The sequence below is a fragment of the Protopterus annectens genome, chromosome 7.part0, assembly GCF_019279795.1.
Source record: "Protopterus annectens isolate FY-2018-M chromosome 7.part0, PAN1.0, whole genome shotgun sequence".
Lineage (NCBI taxonomy): Eukaryota > Metazoa > Chordata > Ceratodontiformes > Protopteridae > Protopterus > Protopterus annectens.
The window spans coordinates 840833127-840851348 of NC_056739.1; the positions used below are offsets into that span (position 1 = coordinate 840833127).

Consider the following 18222-nt stretch of genomic DNA (forward strand, 5'->3'; position numbering starts at 1 on the left):
TTGCAGTCTTTGATTTAGAAGGAGTCTTTGCCTTTGTCTTTGGCTTTGCCTTTATTAGGAGCTGAGTAGGCCTGAAAACCCCTTCGGAAGCCGGTACCTGCACAGCGGCTCTGGACCCATCCAAAGGAGCATTGTCCGTAGGTCCTGTAATAGAAATATTTAAAGGCCTGGTTGGCTCCTCATGAGAGTCCGTTTCGGCCATCGGTTCTGAAATGGCTGACGACAGGGGCTGCAAAAGCGCCTCACTGACGACAGCCGAACCTGAAGCTGGCTCCGCTTATGCGCTATCATCAGATTTGGACCTCGGAGGCCTGTCTTTATCCTTATGACATTTGTGAACTCCGGTAACTGGAACCGTATCAGACGACATTTTGTAGTTAAAGCGCCTACCGAAGTAATGAAAAGCAAAATCGTACCTTCGCTTAATTGTACGTTGATTGACTCTAGCACAAAACAGACAACTAGCTACGTCGTGGTCAGGGCCTAAGCAAGGAATACAGTAAGAATGAAAATCCTTATGAGATATTTGCTTCCCACATGAAATGCAATTATTAACTTTTTCTGACATAGGAGTGGAGCAAGAAAAAAGTTTCCCCAACGGGGTACTTAGCTTTGAATGGAGAAGAAAATCTTCGGACTGAAGTTTATCAGGAAAAATCGTCAGGAGTCAGCCGACCGGCACTTGCAAACTGCTATCACCGCACGGCAAGAAAGACTGGAGAAGATGGCGTCAGCTGTCAGCTTTGTATTCCTGGCGCTCTGACGTCAGGGAGCATTGATGAACAGCCGACGCCGGACCCAGACTTTGGGATTCCGGCCGACCGAAGGCTGCCTGCCGGCAGGGGAGAACCCTACAGTCATGACTGCAACAGTGAAACACGATGAACATCATTGGGAGGCCAGAAGCCAATGAAGTATTTTCATGTGAAATCTCACCAAGGGAACCAGGGTTATGGCTGCCACCATAGATCCTAGGGCTTGAAGGACGAGTAGAGCGGGCACTCTTTTTTTACTAAAATGAGCTGGACTTGAGACCGTATCTTTTGAAGCCAATGAAAGGGTAGAGAAGTTATACATGAAACTGTGTTGGGGCGGGCTCCTATGAATTCTAGGTCCTGAGTGGGAGACAGCTGTGACTTCTCTTTGTTGACTGTTATGCCCAGGGCACTGAACAAGTGTATGATGAAGTCTATGGCTTGAAGCAGTAGATGCCTGGTAGGTGCAATGAGGTGCCAGTCGTGTAGATAAAGAAACACCCAGAATCTGTGTAGTCTCATGTGAGCTGTAACTGGTGTCATGCATTTGAACACTCTGGAGGCTGTGGTGAGGCCAAAGGTAGTGGTCTGAATTGATAATGACTGGCCCCTAGCCATAAGCGGAGATACCATCTTGAGCATTTGTCCATCTTTATGTAGTAATATGCATCTTGAAGGTCTACAGAGCACATCCAATCTTCTGCCCATAGAAAGGGAAGAGAGACTGAACCATGACCATCTAGAATTTTGTCTGCTGAACAAACTTGTTCAGTAAGCTGAGATCCAATATCGGCCTCCAGTCCTCCGTCTTCTTTGGCATTAAAAACAACCTCGAGTAAAATCCAGATCCTATCTAGTTTGGCGGGACTTCTAGGATGACTCTTTTTTTCTAGCAGCTTCTGAACTTCAATGGCTGCTTGAGCCCTCTGACTGGGTGGAACATCAGGGATTTTCCTCAGTGATCTCCAGAAAACAGTGAAGGGGCTCTGACAGCCGCTGGCAATGATTCTCTGCACCCCAAGTATCGGTGGTTATTTGTTGCCAGGCTGTTGAGTGCAGTGTTTTCCCCCGACTGCTTCCAGAGGTAAGCAATCAGTCCTCCTTTCAGGAGTGCTGGTAGGGCTGTCCAGAGAAAGATTCTCTGGAATCATGGTTTTGCTGGCAACCTCTACCTCACGGTCTGTGTCTTCCATCTGAACCCCCCCCCCCAATGGAGCCGCCACCACGTGTATCCTCTAAAGGCCCCTGAGAATTTTCGAACCACATCTTTCCACTCCTCTGATTCCTTGAGTAGGATCGCTAAGGACTAGACAAACGAATGCCCACAGCAGAGAGGGTCTTATGGCCAAAGCTGGAACCTGCTGCTCTAGTCGTGCCTTTGGCTGTGTGTGTGCAATAAGCCACGTTGATGAGTTCGATACACACTCCAGCATGGTTGGCTGAGAGGAGAGAACTTTAAACACACTGCCACCAAGAAGTAGCTGATATTCCTTTATTTAGGTCTCTCTGAGTCTAGACTTCTGGTTAGGAGGCTGGTCAGCAAGTTCTTCCACCACCACCATGGCATCTACTGCTAAACCCTTGGCCCAACATTGGTCTTCAGGAGGTGATAAAAGTCAGGGGCTTCCAGCCGCTGAGCCATCAGCTTTAATAATAGTCCAGGGTGGAGGTCACCCAGGAAGTAGATGGTCAAGCACTGAACACTTGCAAGTACATGGATTCCTCTGAGGTCAGGTCTTAGGGCTTCCAGTTACTCCTCTGAGGCTTCTCTCTCTCCTCTGTCTCCCTGGAATTGTCTTCGGAGGTCTTCCTTCGAAAATCTTCCCCCTCGGTGACAGATTTTTCACAGAAATCTAGGTGCTTCCTCTCTTCGTCTTCTTATGGGGCGTTCCTCCAGGGATTTGGTTTTGGGGTTCAGGGGATTTGTGGGGAGCCTGCTGAGCACCATTGAAAGAAGTTGGGCACGAGCTGGAGAAAATAAAGAAAAGAAAAATAAAGATGGTGCCGAGCGAAGGCCACAGTGGCGCAACAGATTGGTGCCGAGGTTTCTTTAAGTTGTAGTTTTGGTACCTCTGCTTTCGGTTCCGTGGAGATGATCGGAACCATAGCCTTATGTTTTTGTGCCATGGTGCTGAGGGTGACGCAGGTACCGAGTGGATCTTCTTTTTGACAGGGTCTGATTCAGGGGGATCAGACTTGGACAAAGCTTCAGTAAAGGTAGTTTTTAATAAGCCCTTCAAAATTAGCTTATTCTGACACTCGACCAAAGTCCGGTTACTAAAAGCCAGGCAGGTGTTGCAATTTTAATCAAGATCAGAACAGTGAAGAACGGTCCGGTTTTTCTTTCAGTAGTCAGTCCAGGCGCACAATAGCTGAAGTGAGAAAGGCTCAATAATCTCTTTTTTTAGAAGAAGAGAACATCAACATTATTTTCTTTCTGCAAATACTTTGAATTTTCTAGCTTTTCTACAAGAAAAAGCAGAAGCAAAAACTACTTCCTTTTCTAGACTCTGCTGTATGTCAGTCTGACCACAAAAGGCACCTCTCAAATCTGTCCACAGACAGTTCCCAAATGTTAAAAATAAGTATCTGAAAGACTGATACTTTCAGTTATTTCCAAATCATATATAAAATTTTCTACAAGACTAATCTTGTCACCATGTACGTTGTGCATGCATTGATAAATTTAAGTGGTCATATTGACATCTAATATATATATATATATATATATATATATATATATATATATATATATATATATATATATATATATATATATGTGTGTGTGTGTGTGTGTGTGTGTATATATACATACTTATATATATATATATATGTATACACATACATACACGCACACACATATATGGAAATTCTCTATATAATCAAACATTCGAAATACTGAACATTTTACAGCTGGAAGACGTGATCAAAACTCATTTGATCACTTCTGATGGCATTTATTTGTGCAAGACCACAGTAGAGTGGGGATACGGGAATCTGCTCTTTCCCCACTTTTGACAATGTGAGTTGGTATATAATAATAAGCAGGGGGGTATGGTGACACAGTCCTCTGCATAATTACTGCAGGTGGTTTACACCCTCAGCATAAAACATGAGGGCTTTTTTTTTTTTTTTTTAAATTATTTTGAGTTTTAATCCTTTTAGATGACTGCTCTGCCGTTTTGGTGGTGCAGCGGTTAGCGTTGCCACCTCACAGCAAGAGGTTCTCTGGTTCAATCCTTGGCTGGGGTGCCTTCTGTGCGGAGTTTGCATGTCCTCCCTGTGGTCTCGTGGGTTTCCTCTGGGTGCTCTGGTTTCCTCCCACACCCCAAAGACATGCTGTATGTGAATTGGACAATCTAAATTGGCCCTAGGTGTGAGTGCGTGCATGTGTGTGTGTGCCTTCTGTGGAAGGTTAGGTGCCAGGTTGGCAACTCAACACCATAAAACTCCACTGCCAATCATGAGCGGACAGGTGCTCCGCTGTGGCGACCCCTAACCGGGAAAAAGCCAAAAGAGGAAGATGGCTGCTCTGCCATTCAATGTATTTGTACTTTGACATTATGAAATATATCCATATATTTAATATAAAATAGTAAAAAAAGTACAAAATGTTTATTACAGAAACTGTCCCTCTATATATGCCATTAAATTATTTTCTCTATTTTTAAGTCTGAATTAATGTTTCCTACTGATGTTAAATGGCTGCATTAATCATGCAAGCTGTCTACTGTAGAGTTTTTTTTAAGAGTGAAATCTATAAAGGGTGTCTTTCTGCTCTAGTTCTAAGATTTTTTTTTTTTTTTTTTTTTTTTTTTTTTACATTCGCTCATTTTGTTGATGTATTTTAGTAGTATACTGAGGGAATATATTAGGATTTGTTACCATTATAGTTTGTTTCGGCAAAAACTCACATCCAGGTATATACAATGCAGTGCTTACACAATGGTAGAATGATTAAAAAAACACAGGCAAACCTGCATTAGCCGCAACCTAAATGGAACATGCTGCCATTACATATTGGCATCATTAGAATTTGAAACTTTGCACCTTTTTAAATAATGTCACTGCATGAAAAAAACTGTGCGTGTTCCCTCTTTTCTCACACCTGGGATACAACTTAATGTACTGAGCATGCACTCATAATTTATGTGCTGATGCTTACACAGCATGCCCAGTTAAAGAACTTTTTGCCTGCCCCCACCCCCCACCCCTCAAGAGAGTAAGGAATGTGTATGTGCCCTGATAACTACATTAGGGTGCTTTGCACACTCCTGGCTTCTTGTCAGGATTCTTGCATGATATTCTGCTTTGGGAGCAGTACTGTTGTGTGGGAGAGCAAAATGCTCTTTTAAAATACATTTCTTGATTTTTTTTGTTCTCTGTTTATTTACATAGATAATTACTTTGTTCTCTGATTAGTGGCATGAAAACTAAGGCAGCTAAAAATTTTATTTTAATTAATTCCAGCCACAAATGATTTGTTTGTTTGTGTTTGGTAAAATGATTTTCCCCATGGGCAATATTCAATTTACAACAAGCAAGAAAGGATGAACAACTATTGTTCACATTTATGCATACCAATCATCTTCCATTTTATAATTATATTTTTAGTTAGTGCAGAATGAATCAGGCACATTTTGCTGGCAATACAATGTTTTTGATTTCCAATTGCCCTTTTACTTTAATATATTTCATTTTTAGGGAGCTAATTTAGGTGGCCACTGTTTTTTTTTTTTTTTTTTGGGGGGGGCACTCACTTTTTCACTAATAAGTCAAACAAACTTGGAGATGGGTGTGACCACTGATTCCTATGGTCACTACAATGCACTCAGCTCTGAGGTCATGTGACTTAGGCCTCCGCATAATAGAGTAGTGACAGCAAGGAAGAGGGACAGAGGTGCATTCACTCTAAATGTTTTTTTTTTTTTTAACAGAATTATACCCATAACAAGCTTTGCTGCATTTTGCTATTCCCTATCTCAATGTTTACCTGAACACAAAAGAAAGACATCCTTGTCCTCATCTTACATGCATGCTATATGATGAGCTGGTCTACGCTCTTCTGGCATGGTTTATGTGTTTGTGTGTATGGGGCGGGTAACTAGCCCTTTGTAATACTAAATAGTCATATGATTGCAGAACACTGGTATTACTTATTAGGAGGTCATGGTACATCAAGTAGAAGGACCTTGCCTTTTCATCGCTGTTGTGCAATCTTGGAGATGGTATATGTGAAGTAGCAGGGGGCACTGGGGGGTGCAGCCTCACTGCAAAAAAAAAAATTATTTTGAATTTCAGTTTTTTTAGATTGATCATTTTAGGTCTGCTGGTGTGTGTGTGTGTGTGTGTGTGTGTATATATATATATATATATATATATATATATATATATATATATATATATATATATATATATATATATATATATATATATATATACACACACGTATATGTCCATATGCACACATACGTACATTTATACATAAACATAAATATTATATATACATACATACATATATAAATACATATAACAAACACACACACATATATACACACACACAAAAAAGAACTTATGTACTTACCTTTCATTTGCTCTTCAACCTATGGGTCTCGGATCCAAGCATTGGATCTGACACGGACACATACCAAAGCTCCAAGCTCCAACATCTGACATCCTCCACTACCCATGATGCTCCTTTCTCCTCCAAATGCCTCCGATCAAGCTTGCTGCAGCACAGTTTATCACGTAATCATGGCACAAGTAAACAGGAAGAAGTTAACTTGAGGTAAAAAGTTAAGTCATGTAGGAATACTTCAGGAGCTCAAAGGTCAGAACAGCAGTATCTGTCCAAAAATTTCCATTAAGTCCTTCAAAAGGCAAGGGGATGGAGGGAGGGAAGATTGAAGAGCAAATGACAGGCAACAACACAGATGAAACATTATGGGGGGTGCATAACTTCATTATCTGATGTTGTTGCCTTCATTTGCTTAATCTATGGGACAGAGTTCCCAGCTACAGAAAGAACTTGGGCTGCCCTCAAGGAAGGCTATTTCAGAGCACAGCAGAACCAAAGAATGCCCTGTTCCTAGAAATAATGTCTAGTTTGTAATGGGAAGTCAAGGTGTGATAATATGACCAAGTAGCAGCTGCACAAATTTCATCAATGGGAAGTTTCGACCAGAAGGCTGAAGAGGTAGAAACAGATCTAGTAGAATGGGCCGTAATGTGGCAAGGTAGGGTGTGCCCTTAGTGGAATACGCAAGTTTAATACAACTAGTTATCCAATGAGCCAGGGTAACCTTGGAGACTGACTTACTCAACCTGGACTTAGAAAAGGGCACAGAGTTCGGCAGATTTCCTAAAGGTAAAAAAACGTAAAACAGCGACAAAGCAAGAGATGTAAAAAATTAAATGTTTACTGACACCATAAATCACTTTTTCAGTCAAGCCCAATGCCTGACTTCTTCAAAGGAAATGACATAACATTGGCATTCACATTAATATAATTACATAGTTGTTGTCCAATCATCTAGAAGACCAGCCTGCTACAATTAATTAATCATTAGTCTATTGTTAGTAATAAACCAAACCCTACTAACACATTATAAACACATATACATAAACATTGCATCACTGATGTTAATACCTACACAAACATAAAAATAAAAATATAAAAATATATATGGAATATATGAAATATAACACAAACTATTTTAAAAAACTTTAAGTATATTATCGTCTCTTGAGACTTTTTAGTTTTAAAAGACTAGAGATTGAACAAGTATCGTTTATACCAGGATGGCAATAAGCATGTAATCTCACCTGCCATAATAACTCTGTTTCCTCTAGTTTTAAAGGTCTAGGGCCACCTCTTTGATTCATAGGGGTGTAATCAATTGCAGTAAATTTAAAACTGTGGTCAGGGTTAACAGCACCAGTTTTCAGATTTTATATATGCTCATATGCTCAGATCTCTCCGCCTTCTCCACACGGTTTTCGATATAGAAGGCGGGACATATGAGTACATCTAGCTAAGTATGTTACAAAAGATGAGTTACAATTTAATTTAAAACCTATTTTGTATATGGAATTCCTAATACTGTACCCTCCTCCACATGTTTACAGTAATTACAATTCTGGCATTTATGCAAACCACCATTCAACCCTGGTCGCATTCTCTTAAATTCCAAAATATTTTTCATATTCCCCCCCTTCCTATACACTACTCGAGGTTGGCATCCCACTTTGTTATAAATACTCGGGTAGAGTTTGAACAATTCCCAGTTCTTAAGGATGATGTCTCTACATAACCCACTATCCTGGTTAAAGGTAGTGATAAATGTAGGTTTTAATGGCTCATCATCCAAAACCTCAAGAGGTGTTACATTAACAGAAGATATATTAAATCTTCCATGCATCACAATGAGCACTCATGTCCAAACTCAAAGTATGAGGGGTCCTAGAAATACCAGGTCCGTTGATCGAAATACTGGTATTTTCACCAGTAGTGAGATTCTTAAAATTGTCAATAACAACCGGTAGTAATGGTACATACACTTTATGCTGTCTTTTTTCAACAATTTCCTGAATCAACTGGTCCAATATTCCAACGGGGTATCCTCTTGCCATAAACATATTCCATAAGTTTAAACATTCATCATTGAAATCATCATCCAATGTGTTCATTCTCGCAGCCCGTACCAGCTGGCCCTTGACAACAGATCTTTTTTGTGAAAATGGGTGACAGCTGGTAAAGTGCAAGAAGGTATTGGAATATGTTTTCTTACGGTGGATTTTCGCAGTATAACAATTAAGTGTTAAATCTTTGCTCAACCACACGTCCAAATATGCAATATTTTCAGTAGAAAATGTGGATGTGAATTCTAGAAAACCTGTACTTTGCTTGAAGTGTTGTAACATCGTAACAGCTTCGCTTTCAGTTATGTGAGCAAGTATAAAAATATAGTCAAGGAATCTGGTATATAATAGGAATTGTTCATAAGGGTTTCGTTCGGAAAGGATTTGTACAGCAGTATACCCCAGGATATAGCTTTAGAATGGGTTAATTTTATGTTGAGGAAACACAACGCACCAGATAGAGAACTTGATTTGGTAACAATATTAGGAGATCTGGTGTTGTCCAACAACTTCTTCACATTTGGGGAAGACTTTTACAAACAAAAAGTAGGTGTTGCTACGGGATCCCCATGTGGTGGCAGCATAGCCAATTTGGTTATGGCCTACTGGGAGTCTCACTATGTTTTCTCAGAACGAAACCCTTATTATGAACAATTCCTATTATATACCAGATTCCTTGACGATATTTTTATACTTGCTCACATAACTGAAAGTGAAGCTGTTACGATGTTACAACACTTCAACCAAAGTACAGGTTTTCTAGAATTCACATCCACATTTTCTACTGAAAACATTGCATATTTGGACGTGTGGTTGAGCAAAGATTTAACACTTAATTGTTATACTGCGAAAATCCACCGTAAGAAAACATATTCCAATACCTTCTTGCACTTTACTAGCTGTCACCCATTTTCACAAAAAAGATCTGTTGTCAAGGGCCAGCTGGTACGGGTTGCGAGAATGATCACATTGGATGATGACTTCAATGATGAATGTTTAAACTTAAGGAATATGTTTATGGCAAGAGGATACCCCGTTGGAATATTGGACCAGTTGATTCAGGAAACTGTTGAAAAAAGACAGCATAAAGTGTATGTACCATTACTACCGGTTGTTATTAACAATTTTAAGAATCTCACTACTGGTGAAAATACCAGTATTTCGATCAACGGACCTGGTATTTCCAGGACCCCTCATACTTTGAGTTTGGACATGAGTGCTCATTGTGATGTATCTGGAAGATTTAATATATCTTCTGTTAATGTAACACTTCTTGAGGTTTTGGATGATGAGCCATTAAAACCTACATTTATCACTACCTTTAACCAGGATAGTGGGTTATGTAGAGACATCATCCTTAAGAACTGGGAATTGTTCAAACTCTACCAGAGTATTTATAACAAAGTGGGATGCCAACCTCGAGTAGTGTATAGGAAGGGGAGGAATATGAAAAATATTTTGGAATTTAAGAGAATGCGACCAGGGTTGAATGGTGGTATGCATAAATGCCAGAATTGTAATTACTGTAAACATGTGGAGGAGGGTACACATTTTAGTATTAGGAATTCCATATACAAAATAGGTTTTAAATTAAATTGTAACTCATCTTTTGTAACATACTTAGCTAGATGTAAATTATGTCCGGCCTTCTATATCGGGAAAACCGTGAGAAGGCTGAGAGACCGCATATATGAGCATATATATGCTATTAAAAATCTGAAAATGGAAAACGCTCTAGCTAAACACGTTGCTGTTAACCCTGACCACAGTTTTAAATTTACTGCAATTGATTACACCCCTATGAATCAAAGAGGTGGCCCTAGACCTTTAAAACTAGAGGAAACAGAGTTATTATGGCAGGTGAGATTACATGCTTATTGCCATCCTGGTATAAACGATACTTGTTCAATCTCTAGTCTTTTAAAACTAAAAAGTCTCAAGAGACGATAATATACTTAAAGTTTTTTAAAATAGTTTGTGTTATATTTCATATATTCCATATATATTTTTATATTTTTATTTTTATGTTTGTGTAGGTATTAACATCAGTGATGCAATGTTTATGTATATGAGTTTATAATGTGTTAGTAGGGTTTGGTTTATTACTAACAATAGACTAATGATTAATTAATTGTAGCAGGCTGGTCTTCTAGATGATTGGACAACTATGTAATTATATTAATGTGAATGCCAATGTTATGTCATTTCCTTTGAAGAAGTCAGGCATTGGGCTTTGGTTATTTGTGTCAGTAAACATTTAATTTTTTACATCTCTTGCTTTGTCGCTGTTTTACGTTTTTTTGCTTTTATTAGTTGTATTTGCCGTTTGTTTTTCTCAGATTTCCTAAAGGTTTCGGTTCTATCTAAATAAAAACTGAATTGTCTACCTACATCCAACGTATGAAGCAGATACTCCCCCTTGTTTTGAAAATTAGGGAAGAAAATAGGCACACTGATAACTTTCACCATAGAAAAACTATTCCCGTTACTAAAAAGATACGCCAAGAAATCCAAATCCAACAGCTGAAACTACTGGAGAAAAAGGATCTAGATTGTTTTGATGAGTACAGATGGAGAACTTTTTCCATTTACTATTGTAAAGCTTCCTCGTGGACAGTGTGCTGCGATCAAAATTTTTTTTAACTGGGGAAGAAAGCCCAGGAGTTCTAAACATCAATGGAAGTGGATTAACCAAGCAGTTAGTTTCAGGTTTGGAAAATCCAGATGGGAGAGTCCCAAAGGATGGGACAACAGGTCTGGAGAGGAGTCTAGAGTCCAAGGTGGACAAATTAGGTGAGACCAAAGGAAGGAGAGCCAAACTTGTTGAAGCCAAAAGGGGGCAACGAGGATGACTTGGCACTTCAACCTCTGACCTTTCTGCAGAAATTTGGGAATGAGCTCAAGAGGAGTAAAGGTGTAGATCAGGCCCGGGGGGGTTGTAAGCATGGACTACAGCGTCTCTCGTAGACTGCCCCTGAGGAGGGATCAGAGCAAAAAACTCACTGCACTTGGTGTTGGAAGGAGACAAGAACAGATCGTAGTAAGGCTGACCCCGATCTCTGGAAAATCATATTTCCCACTGAAGGATTGAGAGACCACTCGTGAGGTATCAGAATGGTCCTGCTGAGACTGTCCGCCAGGATGGTTGACTTCCCCAGAATGTGCATTGCTATGAGAAAGCAGGTGGAAGAGACCACCCACTGCCACAATCTCATGGTTTCTCGACACAAGGGTTAAGACCTGGTTCCTCCCTGCTTACTGATGTAACAGACAATGTGACATGTTGCATGTCTGAACAGCAATAGTTCCCATTGGAAGAGAGGAATAAAAGGCTTGCAACGCAAAAAGCACAGCTCTCCTTTCCAGAACATTTATATGCAAATTGGTCTCTAGGGGGAACCACGTGCCTTGAACAGTTTGTCCCAGATAATGCCCCCCCCCACCCGATTTGGAACATTTGGGGTCACAGTGGCTGTGGGAGCAGGTAGAATGAATGGGTGGCCCTGGAGAAGACCAGACTGTATCCACCAATTTGAGACTGTTTGCAAGCTCGTGAGATCCTGACTGGGTAATTTAAAGGGTAGTGTAGGAGAGAACACTGTATGACTAAGGTCCACTGAAGTACTCTCATGTGAAGGCGAGCTTACGGCACCAGGGTGATTGTGGCCGCCATGGACCCCAAAGCCCTTAGGACAAAACTTGCTTGGGGGAAGGAATGTCCACTACCTGTCTGATATGAGCTCTCATGTTAGAAATCCTCTCTGGAGGTAGGAAGGCTAGAGATCGAATGGTGTCCAAACATGCTCCGATGAAGTCTATGACTTGGACCGGGTGAAGAGAGACCTTTTTAGGTTGATAGAAATGCCCAAGGTTGAGGCTAGATGGAATAAGTATTCTCTGGCTTCTAGAAGCTGATGCCTGGTGGGAGCAATTAGGAGGCAAACATCTAGGTAAGGAAACACCTGGAATCATTGCAGTCTCAGGTGAGCTGCCACAACTGCCATGCATTTGAACACCCTCGGGGCTGTGGTGAGACCAAAGGGCAATGCTCTAAACTGACAGTGAATGGCTCCCAGCCTGAAGCGAAGATACCTTCTGGAGCACCTGTTCATTTTGATGTGACAGTATGCATCTTGAAGGTCTATAGACCACATCCAGTTGTCCTTCTGCAGGAAGGGCAGAATGGACTGTATCGTGACCATTCAGAACTTTGAATTGGCCACAGACTTGTTTAGAGAGGTGAGATCCAGAATGGGTCTGAGGTCCCCCGCCTTTTTGGGGACTAAAAAGAATCTGGTGTAAATGCCTGATCTAAATTGGTCTGAGGGGACACTTTAGAGGACTCTTTTTGAGAGCAGCTTTGAAATCTCTAATGCTGCAGCCTCCCGTTGCTTGGATGGAACATTAGGGAGGATTTTGTTTGGCGATGGTTTTTGAAAAAAGTGTATGGAATAGCTTCTGGATATAATTTTGAACACCCAGCAATCTTTTGTCATGGCTTCCCAGGCTGTTGGGTGTACAGACAAATGTCCCCCGACTGCCTCCAGAGTCGAGCAATCAGAAAATCACTCAGGATCGTTGACTGAGTCTGTCAGAGAAAGAATCTCGAGACCCTTGGTTCATCAGACCTCTTCTACCACAAGGGTGGCATCTGTCATTATAACCATTTCCCCCTCTGCCTCTGAGAGAAAGATCCCCTTGTGAATCCAGAAAAGGACCTTGCGATTTATGGAGCCACAACTTCTTACCTCCATGCTGGTTCCTGGAAAAGATCCACTGTGGAGTAGAGAAGCGTATCCCGATGGCAGACAAGCTCTTTCCATCCTTTTCACTTTGGGAGAGCATGTCTAACTGTTGGACTGAAAAGTGCTGATCCATCAAAAGAAGCGTTGATGAAGGACACCTTATACGGTTTTGAAAAGTCACATCCAGGTGTGGCATCTGGTGGCAATGCCTGAACCAGCTGCCTGTGAGGCACCCTCTACAGCATGAGAGATCAACCTCATGGATGTGTTAAGAAATAGACTTATCAAGGATAAGGATGACTCATCAAGGATGCCCACTTTCTCCATATCTATTCAATCTCTACTTAGAAGCTCTCCTCTTAAAGTTAAGTCAAAAAACATATAATCACTCTGTTTATGTTTCAAAGATACTAACCAAATTTACAGCTTATGCTGATGACCTCAACATATTTTTCCAATACCCTTCCACTGATCTGATAAAAATTTTAAATTCTATTGACAAATTCTCAGAATTATATAATTATGTTATGAACAAAAGTAAATCAAAAAATTTTCCATTAAATCCTTTAAGCCATAAGGAGATTTTCTTTCCAGACTCTAAAGTTAAAACAGAATACTCACTGAAATATCTATGGGTCACTTTTTTGCATCCACAAAGGGAAATACCCAAAGAAAATTTGTACGTGGTCTGGACAAAAATCACAAAGGACCTGACTAGATGGGAAAAATTAAACCTCTCTCTCCTTTCCAAAGCATCAATCATAAAAATGAATATTCTTCCAAAAATCCTGTATCAAATTCAAGCCATTAGTCAATTCATGACTAATAAATTATTTGCCAAATTGGAAATAACATTAAGTAAATTTTTGTGGCATCTGAAGAATGTGCGAATTAGCTACAAAAAACTTGCATTACCTAAAAGAAAAGGTGGCTTGAATCTCCCTGATTTCAAGACATACTATCATATCATTCATGCTAATCATATCATTCGCCTAATTCATTATGACCCACATGAAACCTGTTGGTTCCCTCTTTGGATAAAAATTTATTACCATTACTTGGCCACTTTTAATGTTAATCCAAAAGCTCTCCCCTTTCTTAGCAGGGAAAGTCTAAGAAAACTCAATATCCATCCGATAAAAATTAATAAGATTTTAAGTTTTCAATATATCTTCTCTTTGCTAAATATAAAGAATTCCCTAACTATGGCACAACCTATACATAAGAACCCTGAAATCAAGTTAAATAATAAGATGATAAATCTAGAAAAGTACCCAATTATTAAAAAAAGCACAATTTGGGATTTTTATCAAATAAAAGATAAATCTCTAGACGCTGCCATTGAACACCTGGGGGCAAACAAAAAATATCATCTGATAATCAAACAAATAAGGTATCTAGTTAGCATAAAAACTTCAGGAATCACCGTTAATCAACAAGAATTTCAGGTTTATCAACAAATTGTCTCTTGTTTACTACTAAAAACTAAAATGCTTTCAAACACCTACAATCTAATAAAGAGACACAAGGTCCAAAACAAAATTTTATTTTCAAATTACTGGATGTCTAAAAATGTAAATATTTCAGAACAAAAAAAATTAACAGCGATAGATATAACCACAAAACTCGCACCCTATAAAAAACTAATTTATACCCAAATCATGATTAATAACAATGCCTATCATACGCCATCCTTTCTAAATAAAATTAACCCTAACTTTTCACCTTTCTGCCCCTTCTGTCCCAACACAATTGCTGACACTCTTCACATTTTCTGGTCTTGCAAAACTGTCCATAAACTTTGGTGTTCTCTGAGAGTGAATTTGGAGAAATCAGGCTATATGAAATCTACCCTCTCATGGGAAATGGCTATCCTAAACATTTTCCCCAGTACACATACACTAGAATCCAAACATCTTATAGTAACTGTAAGTGCACTGGCTAAATCCTATATCGCTCTTAACTGGCTTAATAGAGCTAATATTTCTTGGACAGAATTTAAAAATGTAGCATTCAAGTATGTAATGGCTATCAAATTAAAAACTATAAGTAAAAAGAAAGTGTCCTATTTTAGGAAATATTGGGGAATCCTTACTAAATTAATATCCTAAACCTGTGGTTAAACTATTATATAATGCTACACTCTACTTCTTTACTTCTCCATTACATTAACTCATAGATAATCATACCTCAAGATTATAATTTGGGTTAGCATACAATATAGTTTAAAAATAAGGAATGTTCTACTAGATAATTCATTGATCATAAACATGGCTTCATTCAGAATAATATTTATTTACATGATATTTTAATAAGTGGCAACCAGTGTATATATGTGTATACAATGTAAATAGTTTTAAGATTGACGTAGTATAGAATTAAGAATTATCTGTTATGCACCAAGTTTTATTCTAATTCCATTGCTATTAAGTGAAATATTATAAGAGAAGGGACTTTGAATTGTTGTGACTAGGTTGTTATCTTGTGTTCCAATACTAGTTTTTTTTTATGTAACCTTGACTTTAGGTAACTCTGTTGCTATTCTGTATACTTTATGTACTAACCCGTGGTGTATAATAAGTGCAATTTCATTTGTTTTCTTGAAAATTTAATAAAAATCAATTTTGAAAAAAAAAGAAATAGACTGAAGGGTGGCCATTCTTGAGGAAAAAGTCTTCTGTTCCTCAGCAGACATGGACTCTGGGACAGAGCAAGAGAGTTCCTTAACTAAGTCCCTCTGTAGCCTAGTTACATGTGCCAAGTAGTTCAGCGCTTGCAAAGTGAAGGTTGCTGAAGCATAAAGCTGCTTTCTGAACCTGTCTAAAGCCCTAGACTCCTTATTAGGGGGATGGACAGTGGAGCTCTGCTGGGCCAGCTCCTTTTTGATGGTGGCTGCAATCACCATAGCATTGATAGGAATTCCCTTAGTCCAGTGTGGGCGGTCAGAAGGGGTACCAAGGATATTACCGGGCTGCCTGGAGATTGGTTCCACTGTGTTCGGTTCCTTCCACTCCCTGCAGGACACAAGGGGATCCCACAGGGGGGACACCCAAGAAGTAGCTGGGCCTGACCAAAACAACCCTGAGGAGCTCAGAGTGCGAGACACCCTATTTTTAGCTCAGTGCGGCAAACAAGATCTGAGGGATTTGGAGGCGAGGAGCATCATGGGCAGGGGAGGAGCTCAGATGCTGGATGCTGGAGCCTGGAACTTTGTTATGCGGCAGAGTCACATTCGATGCTTGGATCAGAGACTCACAGGTTGAAAAGCAATGAAGGCAACATCAGAAGTACGTATTATATTAAAATTCTGTAACCAAAAACTAAAAGGGTGCAAAAGAATCAGATCTAGAAAGATTTTTTCTTCCTTAGACCTTATACACCACCACTTTCTCAATGGACCATTGCTCAAGCAACAAACAGCACATACCTCCATGACTGATTACTTTTTTGTAAGGCTCTATGGCTTTCATGTCAACTCTGTGATCTTGCTCCCCAATTCTAAACAATCGCCACCGCCGTTCATCATCTTTTTCTTCTGCTGCACTATACTCTGGGATTGAGCCTTTCCTCAATTCAGTAGTTTTAGGTTTTGGAAGATCATCTAAGAAAATCAGAACACCAATTAAACATTGTAAAAAGTACTATTTAAAGAGATTTTACCTAGCACATTAAAAAAATGTGGGCCATTAGATTATACATGCATAAACAAGGGAATCACAGCTTAAAATCTGCACTACAATGCAAGCTGCCAACATATTTAACAGTCACGCTAAGGATATTTATCTCATATTAATCAGGTATAATGGTAACAAGAAGAAAATTATAAAGATAACAGCACCTTTGTTCTACTGCTCTGCACTCCTGCAGTAGTGTCAGCTTCATCAACATAACGAGTGTGGTATGTACAAGTTGAAGGCTTGAGTGCTGGCTTGACATTATATTTAAGTGGGTCATGCTAAGAACATCCAACTTATGTTAAGTATAGTGGGTAACAAAAAGATCAATGACAGACAGCAGTGCTACATACTATTCTGCTCAGTCTGGCAAGAATCAGGCCGTCTTTCTATACCTGACAAGGCACCTTTTCTTCTTACAGGATAAAGTAGCTTGTAAGTTATTGCTGCCACCTTCCTTATGTGACAGCAGCTGATACTTGCTAATACCAAGTCTTTTTCTTCAGTGAAGTGTCCATCTGCTACACTCCTTTCATCTGACCGCATCACGCTTGATTCTTAAATCAAAAATGCGTTTCTGATATGAAATTCTCACTCCACTGGTTCTTCATTTCAAAGGGCAGTTCCAATACAAAAACAAGCTGCCACACTAGTCACTTCTCAATCTCCTTTCTAATCCTAAGGACATAGTGTGCTGCAGACTTTTACAGTAGAGTCGATTATCTGAACTAATTGGGACCTAAAGTAGTTCGGATAATCAGACATACATTGAATCAGATTAAAAACTTTTAAAATCTTGTTTTTTTCTGAATGTAAGGAATACACTTCTCAACCACTGAGCAATTCTAGTGGATAACAAAGAATATTTTTCACACACGAGCAAGCTATAAGCTCAAAAAACATGAACAAGTGAATACATATAATGTTTACATATCCAGCCTTCATGATTTTTCCTACTTGAAAACTTTGGGAGGATATGTTCGGATAATTAACTGTTCGCATAATCGACTCTCTACTGTACATTTAGAAAGATAAAACCTTTTCCTAATATGTTAGTCTATAAGAACAATTTAAGAAGAGACTTCAGTAGTGAACCTTTAAGATATAATGATGTCAATAAATGCACCGAGACAGCTGTGCCTACCAGAAATAAGCACAGAGCTCATTCAAAAAACAAAGTACCCTGGCAGAATCCAAACAAACAGGATTACAACAAAAGTACAGTTTTGTACCTACCATAAATGTAGATGTTCGAGTCTTCACACTGCTGCAGTCATCACACTTGGGTTATCCTGCTGTCAGGCGGTCCCGCAGTCGGCCAGAGTTCCAAAGTCCTGGTCCGGCGTCGGTTGCTGTCGCTTCTTCCCTGACGTCAGTGCGCCAGGGGTATACAAGATGCATCCTACA

General features: G+C 39.6%; 1 protein-coding gene across 4 annotated transcripts in view; it reads right to left on the reverse strand.

Annotated features, from left to right (window-relative positions):
- Positions 1-18222, reverse strand: part of BNIP2 (BCL2 interacting protein 2) — a 2487402-nt gene that overhangs the window by 2133524 nt on the left and 335656 nt on the right. For all 4 annotated transcript variants that reach the window (XM_044077377.1, XM_044077376.1, XM_044077379.1 and 1 more), the window contains exon 4: positions 16569-16742. In XM_044077377.1, the coding sequence (XP_043933312.1) occupies positions 16569-16742 (174 nt within the window). The remainder of the gene's footprint in view (positions 1-16568; positions 16743-18222) is intronic.